This window comes from Ambystoma mexicanum, chromosome 7q, assembly GCF_040938575.1.
Source record: "Ambystoma mexicanum isolate Mex_15411 chromosome 7q, UKY_AmexF1_1, whole genome shotgun sequence".
NCBI lineage: Eukaryota > Metazoa > Chordata > Amphibia > Caudata > Ambystomatidae > Ambystoma > Ambystoma mexicanum.
In genome coordinates, this window is record NC_090941.1 from 131,952,191 (window position 1) to 131,977,406 (window position 25,216).

At 42.5% G+C, this 25,216-nt stretch overlaps 1 protein-coding gene across 2 annotated transcripts in view; it reads left to right on the forward strand.

Annotated features, from left to right (window-relative positions):
• GPC6 (glypican 6) overlaps positions 1-25,216 on the forward strand; it is a 3,633,782-nt gene that overhangs the window by 2,406,143 nt on the left and 1,202,423 nt on the right. For both annotated transcript variants that reach the window (XM_069639953.1, XM_069639952.1), the window contains exon 4: positions 2,693-2,858. In XM_069639953.1, the coding sequence (XP_069496054.1) occupies positions 2,693-2,858 (166 nt within the window). The remainder of the gene's footprint in view (positions 1-2,692; positions 2,859-25,216) is intronic.

The window sequence follows — 25,216 nt, forward strand, 5'->3', positions numbered from 1 at the left end:
TGGGGGCCGGTTCCTGCCCATGCCTGGGCCAATTTGAAAAAAAAAAAAGAAAACAAATATTTTTTAAAAAAGAAATGAACACCAAGTTCTGCTCGCAGATGACTTTTTGTCCACCAGGTCTGAACTGGCAGGCGGACCGACACCCACGACGCCCCTATGGGGCTCAAATGGGAATGGGGAAGAATATTTTCCAGCGCCTGGGAATGGGCAATTACCGGGGTATTACAACCCCAGCGGACCAGGTAATTGCCCATTCCCGGGCACTGGAAAAATTCGTAAGTTCAACAGCAGCCTGCCAGTTTTTCCAGCAAGGCTACCACTGAACTTGTAATGAGGCCCAATGTGTCTATCGTTCCCATCTCCCTGGCATGCTGTTCTGGATGTTTGTTTGCAAGTACGAGGTAACGTGTGCTCAGGGTATGGGATGTCCTGTGAGTGTGCTGCTTTCCCTATTTTGCCAACCTCTGAAGCCTGAAAATAGATGCATGCAGGCTTGACATGCAGCCAACTTTGCACCAGACCTGCAGATGAACTTAACTGGTCTGCTGTTACATCTCAGTTACCAGTTTAATGGAATCCACTACAGAATAATTGCTCATTTTACTATAGCCGATATGATAGCTCTTTGGGTTGAACGTTCACTGCTGCAATGTGTGTTTGATCTGCAGGTTCGAATCCCAGCAAGGCCATCTCAGCCTTTCATCCTTCTTAGGTTGATAAATGAGTACCAACACAGGCTGGGTGATATTGGGGGTCATTCTGAGTAGGGCGCAAAGGGATACCGGGCACCGTTAAGGAGATCAGTGCCGGTAAACCCTTTGTGCCCTACTACGAGGTCCCTTTGCGGCCCCGTCCTTAATGCTTGTTTTTACCAGGTGTTATGAACGGGATCCACAAAGGGACTTCAGAGCTAATAACGGTACTGTAATTTACGGTACCGTTATTAGCACCCTCCCCATTCCCATTGAGCCCAATGGGGGCTCAAATGGGAATGGGGATTGACATTTTCAATGGGGATTTACCGGTCCTGCAAAGGTCGAACTAGACTGGTAAGTCCCCATTGAACAAGGGTGGACACGGTACCGGTAATGGTGCTAGTCATGGCGCTACCAGCGCCATGACTAGCACCAACCTCGGAATGAGGGCCATTGTAAGCATATTTGTTCTGTAAAAAAGAGCTTAAGTGTAAGTGTTATACAATAACATATTATCATTTGGCCTTGGACGTCTTCTTGCATTCTCATTAATTTGACAATATGGATCTATATATACAGATATTAATTATGCATATGGTGATCTATTCTTGTATGAAATGTATATTACATTAGTGAAATCATAATCATATTTTCTGAAGTGTGCTTAGGAACAATGCTATTTGATGCCACTTGATGCCACTTCCTGTTTTGTCAAGGGGTGAAAGGTCATGTTTCATCGCTTTCCGGGATGACACTTTGGGGTGGGTTCAAATGACATCACTTCTGGTGATGTCATCAGAGGTCAAGGGTCGTGAGGCGAGGGGTGGGTCACTTGTTTCAGGCAAGAGGTGTGCCACTTTTGTTTGGGTGTGCGGGCCTATTTCTTGTCCCAGTCCAACCCTGGATATAGGAAGGCACGTGTTGACAGCTGGCTTCCACTAGCGGTGTCATAAGCATGCCGTTGCTACATAGTCCCATGGGAAATAGAATTGCCTATTAATTCATGTATACAGTACTTCATGTGTGGGGGGGGTTTGCCAGGGCTCAGCCCCTGCTCTTAGTTCTGAGCTCCGTAACTTATTGCCTCAGACTCCGTTTGATTAAGATGTGCCGTTTTAGCAACTGTATTGTTGTAATGGCCAGTAACATAATAAACACCTATAGAATCAGAGCAAAAATGTAAATGATGATTGTGTTTAAAGACACACTTACACATATGTCTCATGTCAAGGCACGATGAGTATGTTATTTTAAGTGTTTGCTGATTGGTATATGTAAATCACACATCTGCCGTAGTGCTCGAGTACATCCGCCAGCCACCATAAGCTGGTGGGAGTTGGAGCTTTAACCCCATATATGTTGACAGCTTGGGGAGCAGCCCTGGGTGGTGGCAACAGTGGGCGGACAGCTGCCCATCCTGACTTGTTATGGGTATGTTAGACAATATATGAGCCTGGCACTTATTTATTTACAAATTAAGCACTGTATGTATAGTTATATAATAGAACATGTTGCAGTTCCCTTTTCTTTCATAGGATATGCCTACTCAACTTACTGTGGGCGTTTACACACACCAGTAGGGTGCCAGCAGTTCAATACATTATGAAATTTAGTGTCAGGGTAAAATTTTGTTGCAACAAATTTCCTGTGTTTTTTTTCCTTCTTTTTTTACTTCATTTACACTTATCACAGTCGAAGAGTCAAAACTGCGTTTGATTTCGTGGCCTGCAAGTGTTGAAAAGCCGCTGCAGGTCTAAATTACACTGGCGCAGGGATGGGGTCATTGATAGCGTCAGTGCAGGAAATCAGTGGCGGCTGCTCTCAATTGAGATAATTGGCAAGAATCGATTAGTCCTTCTGGAGAGCCTGATTAGGGGTTGCGTTACCGCTGAGAGATTACACTTTTTTTGCATGGCTGCCTGAGGACTGCCTCAGTCCATTTGGTCTCACAGGATAAAATATTGATTCCTTGCCTCTTTCATTTCCAACTCCCCCAGGTCAGCCCAACTCCGGGGTGCATCCGCGCGCTAATGAAGATGCTGTACTGCCCTTACTGCCGAGGACTGCCCACTGTGAAACCGTGCAACAACTACTGCCTCAACGTGATGAAGGGCTGCCTAGCCAATCAGGCCGACCTGGATACAGAGTGGAACCTGTTCATCGGTAAGTGCGCGCATGTGTCCGCGAACATGGCGGTGCTGACGCAGCACATTTCTGTCTGTTAGGGGAAAGCAACAAGCAGGACAGAGATCACAGGTCCTTGTTTTCCTGGGGCCTTGGAAATGGAATTGGGAGTGAATATTGAAATATTCATGCACTGCGCCTTTGCGCACTCAGCGTATTTCCCATAGCTTTGCGCATGAAGCAATTTATTAAGGGGACAGACATTGAATGCCACTTCCACATTTTCAGGTTGAAATTAATCTCTGTGTTGTCTACGTGTCCATCAACCATGGCATTGTTTGAGTGATTTTTTGTCAGAGCCCTGTAATTGAGTTGGTTTGGAGCTAGGCCACCAGTATTTTGAGGGGCATGTCTAACTGCCATGATGTGTTCTGCTGCAAATGTTGGCTTTTCAACAAAGGTGTGTGCTATCCCTCAAAACCTAAAATACTGTAATGGTTCAATTAGAGGCAGTGTTATTTAAATGGATGCTGCTTTATTTGTTTATTTATTGCTAATGTATTATTTGATTTTTGCTAACTCATTTACGGAGAACATGTCAAGATGCGTCTGACAGATGTTCTTGTCATTCATTCAGAGTAAGGTTGAGAGGGGCCTCTGACAGAAATCCCGCCAAAACTGATGGTCATACTCGGAGAGAGGGAAAGAGCTAATAATGGCTATCTGTGTACTGGGTGTCCAATTACATACACTGCTCTGTGACCTACAAATTACGAATGTTGTGCTAAATTGTATTTTTGTATTATTTTGTCTCAGTGATGCTATATTTCTAAGGCCAAAATACCACGTGGATGGTAAATAGCACTGGCTAACATGATCCACCTGTTAAATGTGTGTGTGTGAGTGTGTTAGTGTGTGTGTGTGTGTGTGTGTGGTTTTAATATCTATGCCACTTGGGCACACATGGTCTACACATTACAAAAATAAGAAAAAAAGAAATTCACGTGACAGATAGCGCATGTCACACAGTAAAGTTCACCAGAGTCTTGTGCAAGTTAGCACCATTGGATAAAAATACCCAGGCATGCTGATAAATGGAAATTGTACGCTTTGTCTTGTGTGTGTGGAACCTTTCCACGTAGGCTTTTTTGACTCAGGTATTTTATGCCAATTTTTGTCTTCAGAACACAGAGGAATATGTTTTTTGGAATTGCTTGGTCAAAATCTGCCAGCTACCAATCCTGCTGATGTTTCACGTCCCCTGCAATTTAGAGTAAGCGTGGATTATTTTTTGCACTTAGACTGCGACATTCCTCTTTTCTTCACACAAACTCTCGATCACTCGCAAAAGTGGCTATCCACTTAATTTTTGACAATGACTCCCATCATCCCTCTGCATTGACTTGCCTGGTTGGGCTGATGGGAGTTGATGTCCTAAATATCTAGCAAGCCAAAGGTTGCTGACCCCTAGTCTAGGTTGAAAAAAGAAATAATAGTCTCCTCTGTCATTGGAATGCTTCAGTCAACAGGGGAAGGAGAAAAAGGGATCCCAAAGGTTCATTATGTGGGCTTCTAATGTTATGCCCAGAATAAACTACCAAATGATGGATGCAGGTGTAAGATTGAGTCATTTCACATGAAATCATGAAGAGTACTGGCCAGGGGTATACCCACTCCTCCACCTACCTGGGGTGTCCAAGAAGTAAGTAAGAGCTTGTCCTTGGGGTTCACAGCAGCTGGATAGTGATCGCTCTATCAGGGTTGGCCCAAAGAATGTTATATTCCTTTCGGTAACACTTCAGCAGAAATTCCACAAAGATGATTTAGATGCTCTCCTGTGATAGATGATAACACCGAAAAATAGAGCAGTGGTGTTGTGTTTCCCCCAGAACAGAAGCATCTAATACGACAATGGGGCTCAGTGAACAGGGCATTATTCAAGCATCCCAGTTGCCCTGTCATTGGTGTCACTACGCAGGGCCAAACAACTTGGGTGAGTGGAAACTACAGGTCTACTTACTGAACAGGATGCTTATGATATACCTAGCATTAGTACCCGGGCGGGGGGCGCGGCCAATCAGGTTCTGTGGATTATGGGCTAAAACCTCTGATCCCAGCCCTCATTCCATGGAACCCACCGACTGCCTCCTCCACCCCATAGCACCATTTTACCCCCACCCTCCCATTTCCTTTTTAAAATTTCTATTCCCCAACACTCCTACCCTGCTCCACTTACCTGATTGTTGTGGCGGTGGAGCCCGCTGCTGCCGCAGCAGCTTCACTGCCCCTCACTTTTCAGGCCACCATAGAATTAGAAGATGGGCTCTGTATGGAATCCCCCTTCTACAACCATGGCAGCCATTTTAGCAAAGAATGTTAATTCATTGAATGGGATGCAAGTGGCATCCTGTTCAATTAATGAAAATCCTTGTTTTTTTAGCACCCCATGTTACCAGTTTGGTAGCTCGGGGTTCTAATGGCATTATGCATCTGTTCCTCAGGAAACACTGCAGGGTAATGGCCCCCGTTAACTGGCCTCACTTCACTCGAGCCATTAACTCAGGCTGCCAAGTTGTTGCCCCCGGATGCCACAATGGAATCCAGCACGACGGATGTAAACAAAAAACACTTGGATGGGGGCAGGAAGAGAAGATTCCCATTACTATGCCCTAGCAGGGATTCAGGCACCACACCAAACCCTCTTTTTGAGGCTCAAGCCATGTACTGTAACAATCGCTGTGCAGTGAAGGAGGTACGCATTGACAGTGATTACAGGAGATCCGCCCAGCAATACTCGCTTCACCTACACACACATAGATACACATGGAAATATGCCCGTATCATTTAACACAAAGGAGCGGACTTACATTTAGCATGCAACACAGAACCACGTTTGGCTGAGGCCTCCCCAGTAGGCATGTTGGTATCTATGGGGAACAGTCATGCAACAGTGAGGCTACCAGCACCCTTTGCCAAAGGAGTGAGGTTTCCTTATAAGATCAGCACTCTACAGAAAGAATGGCTAGAATGAAAGGCATCTGACTGTAATAGGGACATGAATTTATGACACAGATAGCTGAAATCGCCTGAGAAGTGGGATTGACCATCTGCAAATTGATTACCAAAATTTGATAATTTCCTTCATGATGGCATGAGAGAAGACGGGCTTATCAGGTGGGAGCTTGAAATTGTCACTCTGGGAAACTTGGAAAAGACCACCTTCCTCAGTTGACAGCTCATGATCCAAGATGTGTGGCTGCGCCACTTTACAGACTACATGATGAAGCAGTTGTATTTACCTTTGTACGTGGTGTGGAGTTTTCTTTTGTCACCATAGCTCCATTTATTGAACAACTAGTCTACGGGACAAAGTGCAGGTTTTCATTAACACAGTAGGACCACTATACATCCTGAGCCTACAGCTCCCTCTAGTGGTGACAGCAGGCAAATCTATGCTAATTGGATCACTGGATATCCTAAGGCAACAGCTCCCTCTAGCGGAGCATTCTGTGCGGTCCCATCCATGTGAGTCAACAGCACGTTATGAAACAGTCGCAGTCATACTTGGCCAAGATTTTGTAAATAATATGCCTTCGTCTTAAATGTATATAATGGGTTCATTTTCCTGGAAAAACAAAATAGCTGACAACAATTGTACATTTTTAGAAATAAGCAGAATAACACCTGGAGCAATTCATACATAATAAATAATAAATCGCTCGCGTTGGTCTTCTAGAAGTAAACAAACGACGGCCTGCTTATATAGATGGTTGGGGATGTGGAGCTCCAATGAGCATTTGAAAAGACGTTTTTAGCAAGGATGCACCCCTGGAGATCGGACCAGGCCTCGAAACGCGTTGGGCTTTGTAAAGGATCCTTGTGATTAGGTGTTAAATAGGTGTCAGGGTGTTCGTTTACTGCTATTAACTTTGTTTTGTGCATAATGACTTCACCGTCAGATGAAACATTAAATAATATGAAGGCTTGTTGTACAAGGACAATTCTTTTCTGAGTTGATAATAAATCGTTTTTAGAAGTATTTGCTAAACTAGTTGGTCACAAAGCACAGCGAGTAGAGCGCTTGCTTTGACATCTGTACAGAGCCTGCTGACACAGGTTTGAATCCCAGCAGGGCCAAACTCAGCCTTTTATTCTTCTGAGGTTGATAAATGAGCACCACACACCGTGGGTAATAATAAGCAGCGCTCAGATGCCTGAGGGTTCGTAGCACTATAAAAAAAAAGACAATTACTTTTTTGGAAACCTTACATAAAATAGTGTGCAGTTGAGTTCTGGACGACATTAGTCCAGACCTAGTAATTCGTTTTCTTGACCATTTCTTAGAATTAGCCATTCAAATTGCACACACCAGAAACTGTTTTCTATTAGAGTTTTTGCAATGGGTGTTACTATGTTAGTAAGGTAGAGCTTTGCGAGCAGCACAGATTGTTGCTTAACTCTAGTGCAACCAGCAGTCACAAATTGCTCGCAGTTCCAAAAACCAAATAATCTAACCTATATTTCTCAAAGGGTGGGTGCACTCCCTACTGTGCTTGAATGTTATTTTGATATAAACACAATTTAAAAATGTGATCAAAACATATGACTTATCTAACAGTAGCAAACAGTTTCAAATCATATGTATTATGACGCAAAGCTCCTCCTAGTTATTGAACCTATGAAGGCAAAAGGTTTGTGGAAAAATCTCTCCAACAGTTGCATGAACTAACTGAGCTGGTGTACTGCACAATTCAATATGCTCTCTCGTAGATAACATTCACATATGTAGTTGCTCTCCTTTTCCCCTGCACTTCTTCTCATGCCCCTATCTGTCCTTGTTCCCCCAACCAGGGACGGCCTTAGAGGCAGCAGCGCCTTGGGCAAATTGAGCCCCCGCTTCCCTGTGTGCCCCTGGTGGACAGGGGGAGAGGCGGGGCAGGGGGCAGGAGCGCCACATTTGTTTTGTCCCTCCCTGCTCTGGAGCCTCGCAGGGGGTTAATCACTGGGATAGGACGCTCATGCATGGTAATGCTAATTGGATCACTGTATATCCTAAGGCAACAGCTCCCTCTGTATATCCTAAGGCAACAGCTCCTCTGTATATCCTAAGGCAACAGCTCCCTCATGCATGGTAATGCATGAGTGCCCTATTCCAATGAAAACCTCCTGGCTCCCGCGTCGGAGCAGGGAGGTAATCATCATGTGAATAGGGTGCTGATGTTGTTGTTATTAAATGAGCCCCACTGCCACAGGAGCATTTAATAGCAAAAGGGTGCCTGCCTCATCTTTTCTCACTATGCCAGCTCGGGGGGATCTTTTAAGGGGCTGGCGTGCTGGGGAGGGCTAATAGCACCCTCAGGGGGGCATGGTGCCCCGGGCTGTCACCCAGCCCACCCCCCCTAAGGCTGGCTCTGCCCCAACCCTTTCCTCACATGTTTTCTCCCGCACTGCGTTCCCATTTCCATTCAAAGGTATGGTTCTCCCTGTTTACCTCTGTGACCTTCTACCCATATGTGAGCTTCCATTTGAGATAAAGGGCCTTGGTTTGCTTGCAAACTTGTTGTCCATCTTGCTGAATTTCTTGGAGAGATTTGTGTAGCGTGATTGCTTTGTTTTGATGCATAAATCTCCTCCGACTCTTTGAGCTCCCTGTACACTTTGCTGTTTTGCTGACACAATGTCTGTATGTGGTAATCGCTATTACAACATGCAAAGATTGTGTGGTCCTCACATTATTTCGAGTTTACCACTGATAGGTTGGTGAACATAGGGGAAACCTGTAGATTTCCTGACCAAACACATGTGATACTTCTAAAAACCAGCATTTACCTTTTGTTGGATCCCCTAAAAAAAGCAAGTCACATCCCTGTGTTGGGAAAGGAAAAGGATCAGGCACAGTGGTGCATCCTACTGCCAAAGTGCAATGTACATCAATGTACAGGAAGATCAGTGAAGACCCTTTTGTGCATTTCACAAACAAGGGGGTGAGAAGGTGAGCCTCAGAGATGGCCACTTTCGTGCATGCTGTCATTACCCTCACACCTTTTATTTGGAATTAGCTAATTTGTTCAAACCCTTTCGTTCGCATGAAACCTTTGCTCGTTTTTTACATGTCTGATTTGACCACTGGCGCACTCTGCCGCATACTTTCCAAAATACTGAACAGGGAGAGCGAGGGTTGCGGGGTTGTCCCCCACTCCCCATATTCGTTATTGTGGAAGTGTGAGGGTGTCCCCTGCTTCCTTAACATTGGCAATGGGGGAGAACAACAACAATGAATGTTTAAAACGTGGGCCCTAGCACTTATACTGCGGGCAGTTTCCGTGCTTAAAAAAAACAGACAACCAGCCCCAATCCTTTTATTTCACTTATGTGCTGGGATACAGGCACATCGTGTCACAAAATTGATAACATGATTTTAAAAAGTTGTGGTCTTTTCGTATTTTTACCCAGCCATTCCTTAATATTGTAAAATTGTGTGTTCAGGTGTTAAAAATTCCAGGTTTCCTCATAGAGGTAAAACCTAAAAGAAGAAACTATGTACACAATTTGGCCAAAGAAACACTCAGCAAAATAAAAGGACTGAATACTCATCAAGATTAAATAATCCAGCTGTACTACATGAGCTCCAAAAGGCTTTACTTTACCAAAAAAAGTCAATGTATTACTAAGGCATTTGAATCAGAAAGTAGAATAGCCAACCTCCCCAATTCTCTTGGAACTCCTATTTTCAGGATTTATCCAATTTGGCAAATCTTGAGCATTGTGAAGCACTGCAAACGAGGCACCATGGCCTCTGGTGATTGTAGAGAGTGGAAATGTGTAGATGAAGGTATTGACTACTCTTCTTTGCTTAAGCCTTGAGGATCACATTTGTTCGGGATCACCCTGAGCAAAGTGGAAAACATGGTTTACTTGCCCTCTTCTGCCAAGGTAGTGCCTCATTGCTTATGCAGCAATGTTGTCTTTAGATTTATTTATTTATTTATGTATATGGCGTGTTAGGCCCGCAGACACATGTGGGCAAGAAAACAGTAGAAGGACAATATAAAAAAGGTTAACAATACTAGGTACGAATCCATTAATTCTCAGAAAGTGCACTATTTTCAAAAAATATCTTATTTCAGATTGTCTTAATGCTTCTGAATGAATACCGAAATCAGTGCCACCGCGCGTCACCGACGACACACTGCTTGATGGACCCAGCATCCTGACAAAGAGACTAATGATCTACCGTGGCACTGGAAACTCTGATGGTCCATCTTACCTCTCCAGGTGACAGCTGGAGTCTGGTTGAGGAGGCTGATGCATGGCTGCTGTGCTGGGAAATGCCTGAGAGGCTGGAGGGCATATCCATCTTATAACTATGCCGAGTGTCCCCTCGCGTTGCGTGAAATTGCGCCAACAGTTATGAAGCGAGGGGCCTTCCTGGGGAATATTGCACATCAGTCTTGTCTGCTCACAACACAAGCAGAAAGTCCTTCAAAAGGCTGAAAAGTGGGATTTTGTCACTGGTATTGACAAACGAAGATCATCTGCACAAAAATGTCTGTGGTGGCAAGATTTGAATTCAAGCTGTCCTCTCTCCTTTGCTACTGATTCCTCAGACGGGGGTTCTTATTTCCTATCCTTTAGTGATCATCAACCCCAGAGAACATGTGGGATGACTGTCCCTATTCAAGAGCCATATCAGGTGCCTTGGAGCTATTTCTGCCATGTGGCACTGTACAAAACTGCAAAGTAAAAAAAGTCAAATCAAATAAAAATACACATTCTGGGTTTGCAAAATGCTTGTATTTAGATTCCTGACCTCAAGTATAAGATAATTCGGATGGTCCGGCTGATTTGTTTAGATGCTCGCCTTTCTGGGTCCAGCCTGGGCATGCATTCTGCAATACTTTCATTGTATCTTCCCTCTTTGGGGGCTTAGTACTCCCAATGCAATACGAAATAATGATGAGCAAGCATCATCTTAAATGAATCCAAGTCCCTCCATATTAAACTGTGGGCTCACAAAAACAGTATCCCAGATTTAATACTGCCATCATCCTCATCTCACACAGAGACTGGGCATGCTAACCCCCAAAGCCTTGCCTGGTATGCCTTCTGTACCCCAGAATTCCTGAACTCTCTCCTAGACTACGGTTCTCCATAATTCCCATCTCCAGCCCGCTGTGCTCTTTCCCAGACTTCCCTTGCAGCCCCTAGAACTTCAGCATTTGGTCTGGGAGACCAGCCTCAGATGAGGCCTGGCAATGGGAGAGAGATGATTATCAACAACTCCTGCTCAGTTTATTGGTGGGTCAGTGAAGATGTACATCCGTAGAGCCGTACTACCAATACCTGTTAACTACTCGCATAGGAGATACATTGATTGAGGGAGACCCGAGGGTCTCACTGGACCTGCAGGTCCTGATCTGTAGTCCTAGAGAAGCCTACCTGATGACACCATTATTTCTGCCTGCGTTCTACATTGATGTAGTGGTATCCCCAGATGACAGGGCGGTTGAGGGAATTGTTGTCTGGTGCATTACGTAGGGAGTATTGTTCTCTCCCAAAGTTTTCTTGGCCATCCTCCCGTGGGGCCAGTTAATAGACCACTTCGCTCAAGCACAATATGATGTAGGCTACGGTTGTCCATCAATTACACACAGCTGCTTTATTCTCTAGTAGAGTATTCTGGTGGCATTCTTCTCTGCTCAAAATGCTGATGCTTTATTCCACGGCACAGTATTTTAATGCAAATAGCTCTCTTGATATTCTAAAGTCAATTTTTTTAGTGACAACTTCATCCAATGGATTTCATTCTCTTTCAAGGTAGCCTGAACGGCTGGTGCCATTTTTTATGGGGCTTTCTTTTTACTGCTTAGTTCTCATTGTCGACTAAAGATTCTTTAGCACGTTTTCTGGATGCTAGCATAGCCTTAGAGGCTGACAGAGGGGTCATTATCAAACGATAATGACCCCTCCCAAGGTCTATAAAAAAGTGAAGCTGAGGGCCTTAAATTGTGAAAGGGTCATTATCCCAACTGATAATCACCCCTCCCAAGGTCTATACAGCTATTATCACATGGAGCTCGTAGAAATACAGGTTTTAGAGTTGTGGTGGGTAAGTAAAACATTTATGTTCAATAAGGAGTAAAGTGCACACAGCATGTTAGTAAATTAAAAATGTAATTTTGCAATACTTAAATAACTAAGTTAAAATAATATGGTAAGTATTGGTAAGAATTGGAATTGCAAATTTGGTTAAGCTGGAGAAATGTAAGCAAGACTTTACAATATTAAAGTGACTGCTTTTTCTTAACATAACTGAAAGTATTGTTCCATGTTTTAGCTTTCACTTTGTTGTGTTAAGCTAGGCTGGGGAATGTTGTGGAAAAAAATCTTTCTTGGAAATCACATTGCTTTTTCTTCAATGCAGAAAAATGCTTTCTGTTGTTTCACTAGCCACAGATGAAGTTGGAATATCTGTAATGCAGTCAATATCAGTAGTTATTGACTGCATTCCAAACATTTGAATGGCTGAGAGGAGGACAAGAATGTGCTAATATTGCATAATAGAGTAGCCTGACTGCAGTTTTCCCCAGGCACAGTATTCTTAGATGAATGCTCAGCTGGCATATTATGGTCTCTATGCCACGCCTAGCACTGGATTCGGATGCATATAGTTTTCTTGCCTAGTATGCCACAGTGCCTTTTTTAAAGGCACAGTCATCCGTTGGACTTCATTCTCTTAAGGCGCCAGAGAGACTTTACAGTTAGTCACTACATTTTTTTGGCGCCTGCCATAACAGAATATTCTTATGCCTGTTTATGCCACATTATTCTCAAAAGAACATTTGACCGGCATATGATGATTTTACGCCGTAGCGCAAAGTTCTCCTGTTCATTGAATCCTCCCAAAGGGGGAGCATATAAAACAGACAGCACTCCAAACAGGTAAGTGGCTAAAGTTATTTCATTTCATTAAATGTGTAAGCAAATGTTCCAAAAAAGAATATGTGCCCAACGCATGCCCATTACTGCACAGCATGGTGAGCGATGTATCACGCATGACTAATTAACTCACTATGACGCTTCAGCATTGTGCCACTTAAAATGCAAAGCTGAACCAATACTTGAAACACAGCTAGTGGTAAGGCAATGTCTGAGTACTTTCTCTGGATGCAGACAAATGGACTCGAGTACTTTGTTACTGTTTTAGTCGTTAAGTTTTCTAAAGTTGTGTAATTTATCAAATATATTAGCTCTGTGACAAAAAAAAAGAAAGTCTCCATTTTACATAGCGTCTCATCCCGATTTCCTCACACTTCATAACCTGTGGCGCTGCATAACCGGTGTAATGATTAACCAATGCTATGGTACTCAGCATGTCTCCCTCAAAAGGATCAAGGCCTTACTCAGGCTGGCTGGGATTCTAGCCAGTGACCGGACGACAGAACACATATGACTGGGCTACCCTACTAGCATATGGCTAAATGCTCAGCCAGCCGATGCAATACCACGTATCGTCTTATAGGTTAATGTAATTCCATTTCAGCGAAAAATAGTGAATGAGTCTAATTTGCAGAAAATTATCTGCCGAAGTAAGCAATTCTCATACACTTCATTAAGCTTGAATGTTCCTCTTTCACTTGCCTGTCACACTCCATTCGTAATAGGTAAATAATACAACTTTGTGTATATAGGTGACAGGTGGGCTTTTCCACACTTTGACATTGTTAAGCTGTTGTTACTATCCAATGCAGTGCTCTCCTATTTATCAACCGCAGAAAGAAGATGAGCTGAGTCATCCCTAATGTCAGTCAAACCTATGTCCTGCCGGCCAAACACGCGTTTGGACTTAGTTAGAACCTAATCAACACAGAATGAGGTTTATTCCAGAGTATATACAAACTTAAAGTACGCTAGTAAAAATGGTATGTGTGGATTCCCCCTTCGTACCCATCTCATTAACCAATCAGTGATGTTGAAATAACATGTTATCATTGCATCAAATCATAGGGGGCACACAGCAACATGAAGTTCCAAAGACACAAAACAATTTGTGCTAAGTTCAGTTTAACAGAAAATCGTGTTTTTACAATTCTACATTTTGGCACTCGTCCCCAACACACAATTCTTAACATTTCATAAGATTTGGATCTATAAAATTCTCTGCTGGCACGCAAAATACAATTCCGATTATTGTATTGTTCACATCGTCATGCCGGTCCTACTACAAGCTTGTTTGTACTCTGACTTATTATTTCATGGATTCTTTGCCAGGGGGAAACACAGGCTCCAAAAGCAGATATTTAAGTGGGTAATACATAGAAATGAAATCAACGAAAACACCAATGAGTAAATTGTCTAGAAAAGAATGTAATTAGGCAGATATTCCTAGTGTTGACACGCAGGAGGCATACCTGCTTCACTTGTAAGTACCGCTTAGATACCTTGCCTTATTTCATAATGGATGGCTCATCAATAAATGGTGTCCGGAAAATATTTGCTTACATCTACAATCAAAATGTATTTATTAAGATATATTCTCCCTACATAGAATTGATCAGTTAAAAACACTAATTAAAACCACTAATGTTTGAATATCTTACCAATAAGTTTGTACTGGTTGTGACAAAAACAGCCTGCAGCCGCCATGCCACATAGTACATATGCAGCAGCCATCTTGTACATAGTCTTTTTAGGTTTATCTTGCCTGAAAGACTGGACCGCATATATAGGATGCCATATTGGGATGGGGCTCTCATGTATGGCAGCCATTTTGTTGGTAATCAAAATAAAAAGGTGACTGCAAGCATTTTAAATGCGCTGCCATCTTAGGTCTGTTACCTGTTGTCAAATTATCATTTGGCACCCCTATTTAAAAAATACATTCTTACATGTGATTACAAAAATGACAGACTCCTGATAATTATAATCAACAACCAATGCACATATCTTCAAGGTGGGGAAAATATATTAAAATGTACCAACACTTGACATGTCATTATCGTAACATTAGGACAGGCTGTTACAATGTAACACATTTACTTGTTTTTTTTTGCTTCTTTAGGACATAGAACATATATACCTTTACAGCATAGCAGATTTATGAGTTCTCATTCAAACTGTTCTCATGTGTACAAAACAGCAGCCTTCTTCTAAAGGGCTTCCAGGGCTAGCCTATGTTGAGTCTGTTGTGAACTGTTTGTGAGTGTGATCAGTGTTTGATTGCTGAATATAATCATATTGTGATGGATTTCATTCTGGCAAGGGTGTAGAAGCCCTGTCTTTCTGTGATTTTAGTTAATAATTTAGTTAATGTCTCGGGAGGGCACACAGAGCATCACAGGTTCGATCCCCAGGTCCGTTCTTAGAAACCTCTGGGTATTAAGCGCGTTATAAATAACCTATCATAATAATATTATGTGGGTAATTCTATCTCAGAAAGAGTGGTCTAAAAACCAGACCCCATGGCAAAAGCATAGTGTACACCTGGGCCCTGCTCCATCAATATCCTGTTTTGCAGCACTTTTCACTATTGGCACTTATGTTCAGAGATCAGAGGTGCTCTCTCGACAGCTGGGCTGACTGCAGAGTCACTTCAACCCACAGGCTGCATTTAAACCTTGCAACGGATCACCAAGATAGCTGCATCGAGCTGACGGAACTCAAATCCAACTGCTGGAGCATTGATCCACTCGCTGACCCACACGAGCGGTTACCAAGGTCTCAAACTGACTCGATCCTCAAACTAACCCTACTGAGCCATACAAACTGCATGACTTGAATGCTGCACTCGACTACACTGAGCTCCCCCTTATAACCAACTAGACACTAGCTCGCCACTTGATCCAGCACGACTCGCCACACCTGAACCTGGTTCAATCCACACCACAGTACAGAAGCCTGGTTTGGCATTGTTGAACCCCCAAACAATGGATTGAGGTACTTTGAACTCACTCTGTCTTCCTGTCCACTTCATGGGACACTGGAGACCAGCTATGTCTCTTTTGCTAATTTTCCCACTAAGTACATATCGTTTTTGAATTCCTTGTTGCATTTCTTGCCTATTTTCCTGCCTGCTGAAATCCCAGAATGCTGCACTTTTACATATCACATCTCTCTGCCTTTTATTTACAGGGGTGGGCTTTTGTATAGAATGTTTAATACTTGTATATTGATGTGCTTAATTAAAGTATACATATTGTTAGCAAACCTAAGTTGGACATTCCTTTTATTTCGGACTGTTGTACTTTGCTGTTTGGGTTGCTTCTGGATCACATTCACACACATTCCGAGCGGTTCATAGACATAATTTCGAATACAAAAATATTCGAAAGTCAAAAAGTCGAAAACAAAACGTCGAAAAAAAAAATGTCGAATTTTTTTTTAATGACGTTTTTTTTCGAAATGGGGGGGTTCCCCCCTAACCCCCATTTTTTTTTATTTTTACCTATTCTTTTCACAGAAACTAGAGCCCAAAAAAAAATATCGAAAAAAAAAACAATTCGACATTTTTTTTTTCGACATTTTTGATTCGACTTTTTTGACTTTCGAAATTATGTTTTCGAAATTATGACTGGACACCATTCCGAGCATATAGCCTTCCCTCCGCCCACATTACCACAACAGTCGAGGGAGCTATATGCCTTACCTGTGCCTGTTTTAGCTTTATGTGTGGGGGACCATTCTTTGGTTTGAGCCTTATACTCCTGCAGTGCAGAAGTAGTGTTGTCACATATACCATGTGCTGTTTACATTATAAGACTCTATCTGTTAATATATCTAATCATTTTAGTAGAAAATCTTCAGTTTCAAAAAACATTCTCCTATTTATTTACACTCCCGCAACTTAAATTGGTAACATTTTCTTTGATATATTGGCACTCAGCTTTTTGTCATGCATCTGCTATTTCAGATGTTATTGGTTTTCAAAATGTAGATGCTTTGATGTTAACAGAAACATTGCTAAAATGTACTTAAAATGTAATTGTGGGTATTTTAGTTCAAGGTGCAGTATTTTATGGTTTGACCAGCTGGGTAAAGAAGGTGGCAGTCTGGTCAAAATATTCAAACAATCACGACAGTACTCCTTTATTCAAGCTTTGTTTGCTACTGAAATTGAGTTATTGAAACCATCTCCTGTCAAATCTAGTGTTCTCTCCATTCTGTGTGATGCATTCCCCCTTTTAAATGGTTCATATTGCACAAACTTATTTTTAAAGGATGTTAATATCCAGTGCAACCCGTCAACAAATATAATGTGCAACTAATTTTGAAATATATAAAAGGCTGTACTCAGCACAAAGTGTATGCTTTCTTTGTGAGCAGAGACGCCACGCTAAGGAATGCAGCTTGTCTCTGTATTTTTACCCGTGCACAAGGCAAAAAGCACATCAGACAAAAACAGAGCAAACTTGCCTCTAGCTCCAAGTGTGTCAAAAACGAGGACACTTCTTCGGCACCATAGATTAAGAAAACAATATTGGTTGAAGAACAGGGACTCATTTTGAAAGACATTTATATTCTTAGAATTCAATACAGTATGTTACGGTATGTTACAGTGTGTTACTCTTCCTTCTCATCATTCGGGGAATATATTGGATTTAATCATTGCCAAGACTTCAATTGTAATGTGTGCTCAAACTATGTAGTTAGTTGTAGATCACTATTGGTTCTTCCTTTTCATCTCCTTTAAAACACAACGTCCACACTTCTCTTATCTATTGTTTGAAAAAGTTTAAGTCATTTTCTCAAGAAAATATTTAGTGATACATGGAATTGCAAGCCTTTATCTGCTTCTTTAGAACTTTTTAATTCTAACCTGAGTGCAAATGAACTACTCATTGCTAATCATGAAATTGACACAGAAAATGACGATGAGATAGCGCCCTTTAAGCTATCAGTCAATATCCAATAACATTTCTTATCCCTGGTGCTCCAATGATCTCACGGGGCAGAAAGAATCATACAAGTTCAAAATAAATGGTGCTTACAGAGAGCTCCTGATATCAACTCTTCCTTGCAGAGTTTGAGATCTACTAACAGATTTAACACAAAGCTGGCAAATGCTTCTTATATTCAAAATAGAGTTGTGCCTGCAGTTAATCAACAGAGATAGGTTTCTCAAAATGTTAAGCTGTGTTTACATCCCATTCCCTAATCACAACTTTCTTTTTCTATGGCGGAGGTATCTCAGATCCATTTATCATTCATCTCTGGACAGATACAGTGAGAATCTAGTAATTCCACAGAGTGGTTCAATCATGTAACCATGAAGACCCCCTGTGGGAGGGGTTCTCCCTTCTATCAGACCATCAATGTCTACTTCTAATGATGATCCTACACCTGCTAAACTGATTAAAACCTCTGCCAAGGCTGTTTTGCCTCTTTGACTTGCTTTACTGAATGCTTATCTGGGTGAGTGGATGTTCCCATCAATTTGTAAATGAGTCTAGATCCTGCAGACTACACATTGCCATCTGATTACAAAGCTGCCTCTCCCAGGCAAATGCCTTGAACGACATGTTGCCTTCCAACTGGAAGCCTTCTTTCAACCCACACTTTGATCAGGGACTGTCAATGAGGTTTCCACTTCAAATGCAGCACTGCGTCGCTATCCAGAAGGTAGATGATGCTATGTGGCTGCTGGGTCCGGGTGGTGCTTGTTTGCTGATTGTCCCCAATCTCTGAGTGGACTTGGATGGAATATAACGTGGGATGTGACTTGAAATTCTATCCTGCTGCATGCGTATGGCTGGTCAGGTTCTGAGGTGGTGTTCATGCCTTCTGAAAAGGGATTCACAACTGTTACAGGTTGGCGCCTCAAGTTCTGCATCGTGATCCCATGATGTATGGGGTGTACATGTGGTCCACACTGTCACCCATGTTGCTTATCATCTACCTGAGCATGCTATGAGATCGGCTGGAAGTAACCAGTCTCACCATATACCAGTACACAGCCAACGTCCAATTATATCTAAAGATGTCACCTGCGTAGTCATCCACTCTTTGGAGAGATGCCTGCATGCCACATAAAACTGGATGTATGTACATTTAAACAGAATCCTTAAATAAAACCGGTTTAGTTCATTCACGTATATTCTTCGTCATGATTTGCAGTTGACTTCTTTATATTCTTTCAGTAATGAACCAAATCTTGCTGCTTCCCTTCTATATACGTTTTATTTTTGATTCATCTCTTACTTTCCTCCCCATTTTTGCAAAAATAGTTCAGTCCTGTTTCTATCAGGTTGTTCTACTGAGGCAGATACAAATATATTCCAACATCAGATTGGATGGTGGAAAAGAAAATTCTGCTTGGTGTCCCTGCTTCCACTCTGACATCCCTAACATTTATTTTAGACACAGCACCATGACTGGTTTGATCACATTGCTCTTACTTCATGTCACCTTCACCAGCTTCCATTGAATTTCTTTGTTCAATTCAAGTTGGCTTGCGTGGATTTCAAGGCCTGTCTTGGGGACACCCTTATTCGTGGCCGAGAAGCTCATTTTAGCTTTAAGATCCAGAGGCACTTGCAGCAAAGATCTCAGGACACTATACATTGGGAACTTTCCTGACGGAAAGCATTTCAAGCAAATCCGCGGGTGTAGTTCCTTGAGACAGCACTTCTCACCTCACTACTTTTTGTCCTCCTCTGTGCTGGAGTTCAGGAAAGAGTTAAAAACATATTTATTCCGACTTGCTTTTCCTCATGATTTATTTGCACTCATTTGTTGTTACTTAAATCACTTTCATTGTTTCCATATTTTTGATTATATCTTTGCAATTTTTAGTTCACATCTTATTTATTGTATCTGCGCTGCTAAGAAAGAAATGACGAAGTTGGCAATGAGCTTATGGACGTTGTAGTGCAGAACTCCAAGAAAGACTGCAGGTTGAAGATCCCTGCTGAGGTTAATACCATGGCAAAATATGCAATGGTGGCTTCATTTTGGCAATGTTATTACTTGAGACCATTTGACATAAAATTGAGCTGATCTCTGTGTATAGCAAATCCAATGTGTTTTGACTAGAGTGTCTCTTGATATGAAATCTCAATTTAGACATGAAAAATCTTCTTCCAGAAATGACCCAATATCAAAGCAGCAATTCATAGCATGAAACATAAAATCTAATGTCTACTTTTAATGTGCCACTTGCACACGAGCAAAATCCCACCGATTGACAAAAGGAATTGGCCTTATTTGTCTAGGGCCAAAACTTCTCTGGATCAGGGGACACAGAGTGTATTTTATTCCTCGCTTGTGTGCAGAAGTAGAGATGCTCATCAGCCACAAAAAACGGACTTACAGGCAATAGACACCATGAGAATGTATTCATTAACAGTGTTGCTGGCAGCAAAAAATGTGTCATTCCTTTGCGCTTTCATATGCAAAAACTGATTTTGTACTTGTGCTGCAATTAAACACGCCATTTTCTTTGCAGTGCCTGCAACATTTTCAGTAATACCACCATATTTCTGGGAGTGCAGCTCGGTACTTTAGGGAGAACTAGGGCTATCGTCGATATAGATCTGTGAACTTACATTGGGCCTCATTACGACTCAGGCGGTAAGGGGTTTACGGCGGCGTAAACAGTGCCGACCCTTACCGCCTGATTCCGAGGTCCCTTAGCGCCATGGAGGTTTTAACACCTGCTTTTAGCAGGTGTTAAAATCCATGGCGCTAAGGGACCTTGATGTTAATTACGCCACCGTAATTTACGGTGGCGTAATTAACGCCTTCCCCACTCCCATTATGCCCTATGGGGCAAAAATGGGAATGGGGAAGGGTAAATGGGGATTGGGGACTTACCGCCCCGCCAACCTCGGAATGGGGTGGTAAGTCCGCCAACCACCATGGCGTAAACGTAGTTTATGCCATGGTGGTAAAGGTACGACCCAGGCGGTAAGTTACCCCTGGGTCGTAATGAGGCCCATTGAAAGTACATCGTTTATGGTGACAAAAAATCAATATTTTTTCATTGATTTCTGTCTTGCTGTATTCTATGTGGGGCTAGAATAAGAGTTTCAGAGGATTTGCATAACCACTAGGCAGGTTGTTTTAAGGCTTCCCTTCATAGCCTCTTCTATCGCCTCTTCCTTGTCTTCCTTCCTTACTCATTTGCTTAGAGAAGGACTGATTTGTTGTTTGCCATTTTTCATAAAATGCTTTAAGCAATATTCTGCACCCTACTACAGGCCACAAGGTCACCAGTAAACTCAATCTTTGTGTTTATCATTTCAAATTAGAGCAACTTTTTTTAACCTTCAAAACCGCTGGTCAATGTATTCTGGTCTTTGTGCTTGACAGTTGCCGGAGGGGCATCCGGGGTAGAAACAGGTACTGACTGGCAAGGTAAACACTAAACAATCTTTCACTAATAACACTATCAACAATTGACTGCCCATTAGCGCTTTCTCCCTAGCTCCTTGTCCTCCTGGGTTCTCAGACCCACCAGGGGCTGTGCCCATGGATAGGCAGAGGGTAGGTGCAGGAAGGCAGGGAAGTGGGATGCAGGGTATAGTGAAGAGGTTCCCTGTTTACCCTAAAGCAGTAGAAAAGAGAAATATTAATACAATTCAATGTCATCTTTATTTTGGCTTAAAGCCATAAAAGAGGTATAAAATACAACTCAATAAAAGGAAATTGAGACACAGTATGAGTCAAATAAATAATTAAAGCATCATCACAAATACTTAAAATATTGGTATTGGTTATAAAATACTAAACCACATAAAAAGCATAAAAATAGCAAAACAATAACCATCTATATTAAGAAGAGAGCAAGCTGGAAGCCTTTCTTGTAATCTCTAGATGTTCAACATCCTTAGTTTAAGGATACCTTTTTTATAAGATGGCTTTTAACGTGACATTTCTGTCCATTCTCTCGAATAATTTAATTCTTAGCAGCCAGGCTCTATGGATGTAACAAGCCACAGTAACACAACATATTGCTCAGAAGAATTTCTACAAAGTGTTAAAGCTTCAAACATCAGCCAGCTTTAAAAAGAGGTCTTAAATAACAATGCCTCAGAGACCCTACTTTTGGGCAGATGAGAAGAAAATGAGCAGTTGTTTCCATCTCCATTCTGACGAGGAGACGGTCTCTGTGCTTCCTTGATTCCATGATTTGCAGAAAAATGGGAATTTGAGTATTCCCAGCCTAAATCTTATGTACAAAGATCTCTCAAATGGTGGGTGGATATAATACAAATAATGTTCAAACCCAAGGGTTGCTTTCCCGCTCAGGTAATCCGTATCCAGAGCAAGCTTACTTGCGACTTGTATCATCATTTCATTTCTCCTTGATAATACAGCTTGCTTTGTCTTAACTACAGCATTTTTTCTTATCTTTTCTGGAAATTCCCAAAACTCAGCCAAATTCAATTCAATTAACATTTTCTTTACATATGCAAGCCATGGAATGGATGTCTCCCCATCCAAGCCGATAAAATGTTTCAATGCTTTACGATATTTGACCAAGCCCTCAGTATACCAAAGTCTCAACCAAAAAAATACAGGTTTGAAGGAGAGTAAATCTTCAATCGGATTTAGACCTAATTCAAGATGTACAAAGAAAGATGGAGTACTTATAGGCAACAAAAGCAAACTCTTTAAGAAGCCATTCTCAATTCTTTTAAGTGGTCTCAAAGAGTAATGGCCCCATATTTCGGGGCCAAAGGGGGAGGCTGTGACAGCCTCGATAAAGTTCAAGGGCAGGCGCAATCTCCCCACTACTATGTTTTCTAAAGAAGGATTTTGCGGCCCCTGTGAATTTTCCAAGAGTATAGCAGGCGTTATCCAGCTGCAGACTCCACCCACCATTTTTGTGAAACCTGATGCATAAATAATCATAAAATAATGTTTGTTCCAACTTACAACTATCAACGGTAATGCTCAATACACTTTGTTTTGCGAACTGCAGTTTAAAGACCATTGTCCTTTTTTACCAGTATTTTAACTTTAACTCCAGTTCCTTAAATTTGTTGAGAAACAATTTCAAATTTGCTTTTAAACCGGTCAAGTGGATAAAATCACTGCATCATCTGCATAGAACAATGCTGGATAAATATGATCCATCTTAGGCCAGTCGCGGGAACCTTGCACCAATTCATCAATCATTTCTTCAATGTACATATTGAATAGATGGGGGGCAGGAACACAACCTTGTTTTAGCCCCCTTTGAACTTCAAATGGAGCTGTTTGCTCTCCAGACAGTCCATACCGCACAGTTGCCCTGGTTTCAGAGTCCATTTGTGGGTCAATGGTAAGCTATTTAGGGGGAAACGCCTTTCATCGTAATCTGCCAAAGAATGACCCTGGAAACACTATCGAACGCAGTCCACAAATCCATAAACACTGCATAAAGCTTCATCTTAAACAGTGCAGTGCAATACTTCCTTTACACTGTCAGACAGACTCAATGAATCCACTGACCATCGTTAGCTCTGGTGTACTGTTCTTTAGCCTTTTTTCATCATGGTGGACCCCGGTTTTGTTCCAGGATATATCAGAGTAAAGCATCTCTCTACAGTACACTACTGTTTTACTATTTGTTTTTGTCTTCAACAATCACAAGTCTGAAAAAATCAAACCTAAGAAAGTAACCTCAAGGGTTCTTATACACAAAACGTCTAACTGAACTTGCAGCTGTGAAAACACTACAAAAATACACAAAGTGCATAATTTGTACAGACATTCTATTAAAATGCTAGCATACTGTTTTTTTTATAACATTGGTATCCTCACCAGTACTGCATGCAGCTCTAGATGCTTGCATGCATAATAGCTATTGGCAAAATACAGGTCATTAGGCAGCCCTGCCCTGTCTTGGAGGGAGAGGCGTCGGCACCTAGAAGAGCTTTGGATGGCTTGTGAGGCTCTGGCTTCCTATTGACTAAGCTGACTCTGAGGCAGGCCCAGAAGAGGAAGGCTGAACATTTGTCAGGATGTGTATGTGGCCTGCAAGTCATGTGCAGCAGGGATCCAGGAGGTGAAAGAAAATCCCGGCTGCATATGCCAGAAAAGAAGGAGTGGGCCTGTGACCGAGAAACATAGAAACTCCAGGCCGTTTTTACCAGGCATGGCTCATTTGGAGGAGCAGTGTAGCCAGTGGCGTGATTGCAAGCGTCCAGGCAGAGTATGCCAAAATGGACAAGTGAGTGTGGCTGGAGTAGTAGCAAGGTGGTGAGGAACAAGAGGATACAGGCGTGAAGCAGGCCTGCAGTGGTGAAAGCACACTGCACTCTTGTCACAGGCAGAAATGCCAGAGACAAATACTGCTGGCAACAATCAACCATGTATAACATTGCGGGTACAAGGCGTCGAGCACCGGCGAGCATGCACTCTAGGCAGGGCGAGCAGTTGCAGCTGTTCCAATAGTGCTTTGTACTGTCATATTGTCACTGCTTGGGTGATACTGTAGCAATCGCTCATGCGTAGGGGGGCATACAGGGACAGTAACGGCCTGCCAGTCCAGGCTTAGGTAGGCTCGAGTGAAGCAAGGGCCTCAGCGAGGACTCAAGGCTGTTACCAGCCCTTTGCACTCCCCTAAGCAAGGGTGATTGCTATTCGCACCCTGCGGTTCGACTGCAGTGCAAATATTGTTTTAATGAAAGAGAGGCTCGATGCATATTACAAAAGCCCAATCTCCCAGAACAGTAACAAAACAAGATGGCTGCCACCACAGAAAATAGAAAGGGGATGCAGTCCCTTTTCTATTTCTATGGTAGCCACGACAGGATATCATCAGTTCCGGGAACCCTACCAGGTAATTGGGGTTGGGATGTGGGGGTTCGGGGGAGGCTTGGGATGATGTGTTGGGTAGGAGGAGGTAGGGGCAGGGCAAAAGCAGGGATGTGCCTAAAAAAGGGCAGCAATCAGGAACGGGTCTCAGGTGGATGGGAAAGCACAGGCGGTAGGTACACTGTGTGTTCTCGACTGCATTCCCAGCCACCTGATTGGCTGAGCACCGTTCCCTGAGTGCGAAGGTACACAACACAAGCAGGAGCAGCAGGAGCCATGGAGCAAACCATCATGCACATCCCATGGAACTTGGGCTGACCAACGAAGTAGCAACCATTGGTACGCCATAGTCTGATTAGTTAACTGATGGGATTGATTTTATTTTGTAAGGACTTCATGGATGCCTTAAGGCCTTCCGGTTCTAGGAAAATTACAAAAAGAAATGTAATGGTAGCAAGGTGGACAAGAACATCATGCAAGAAAATAACATGAAACGGCTCAATCGAAGGTTACAAAATATAGAGACCAAATAAACATCTATAGTAAGTTAAATAGAAGAATGGGAGTCCCCAAACTGGGCCAAACTGAGTTCTATGCAAAAATTAGCCCGATGGTGAGGCAACAGAGCTGGAGACCAAAGGCTAAGAGAAACA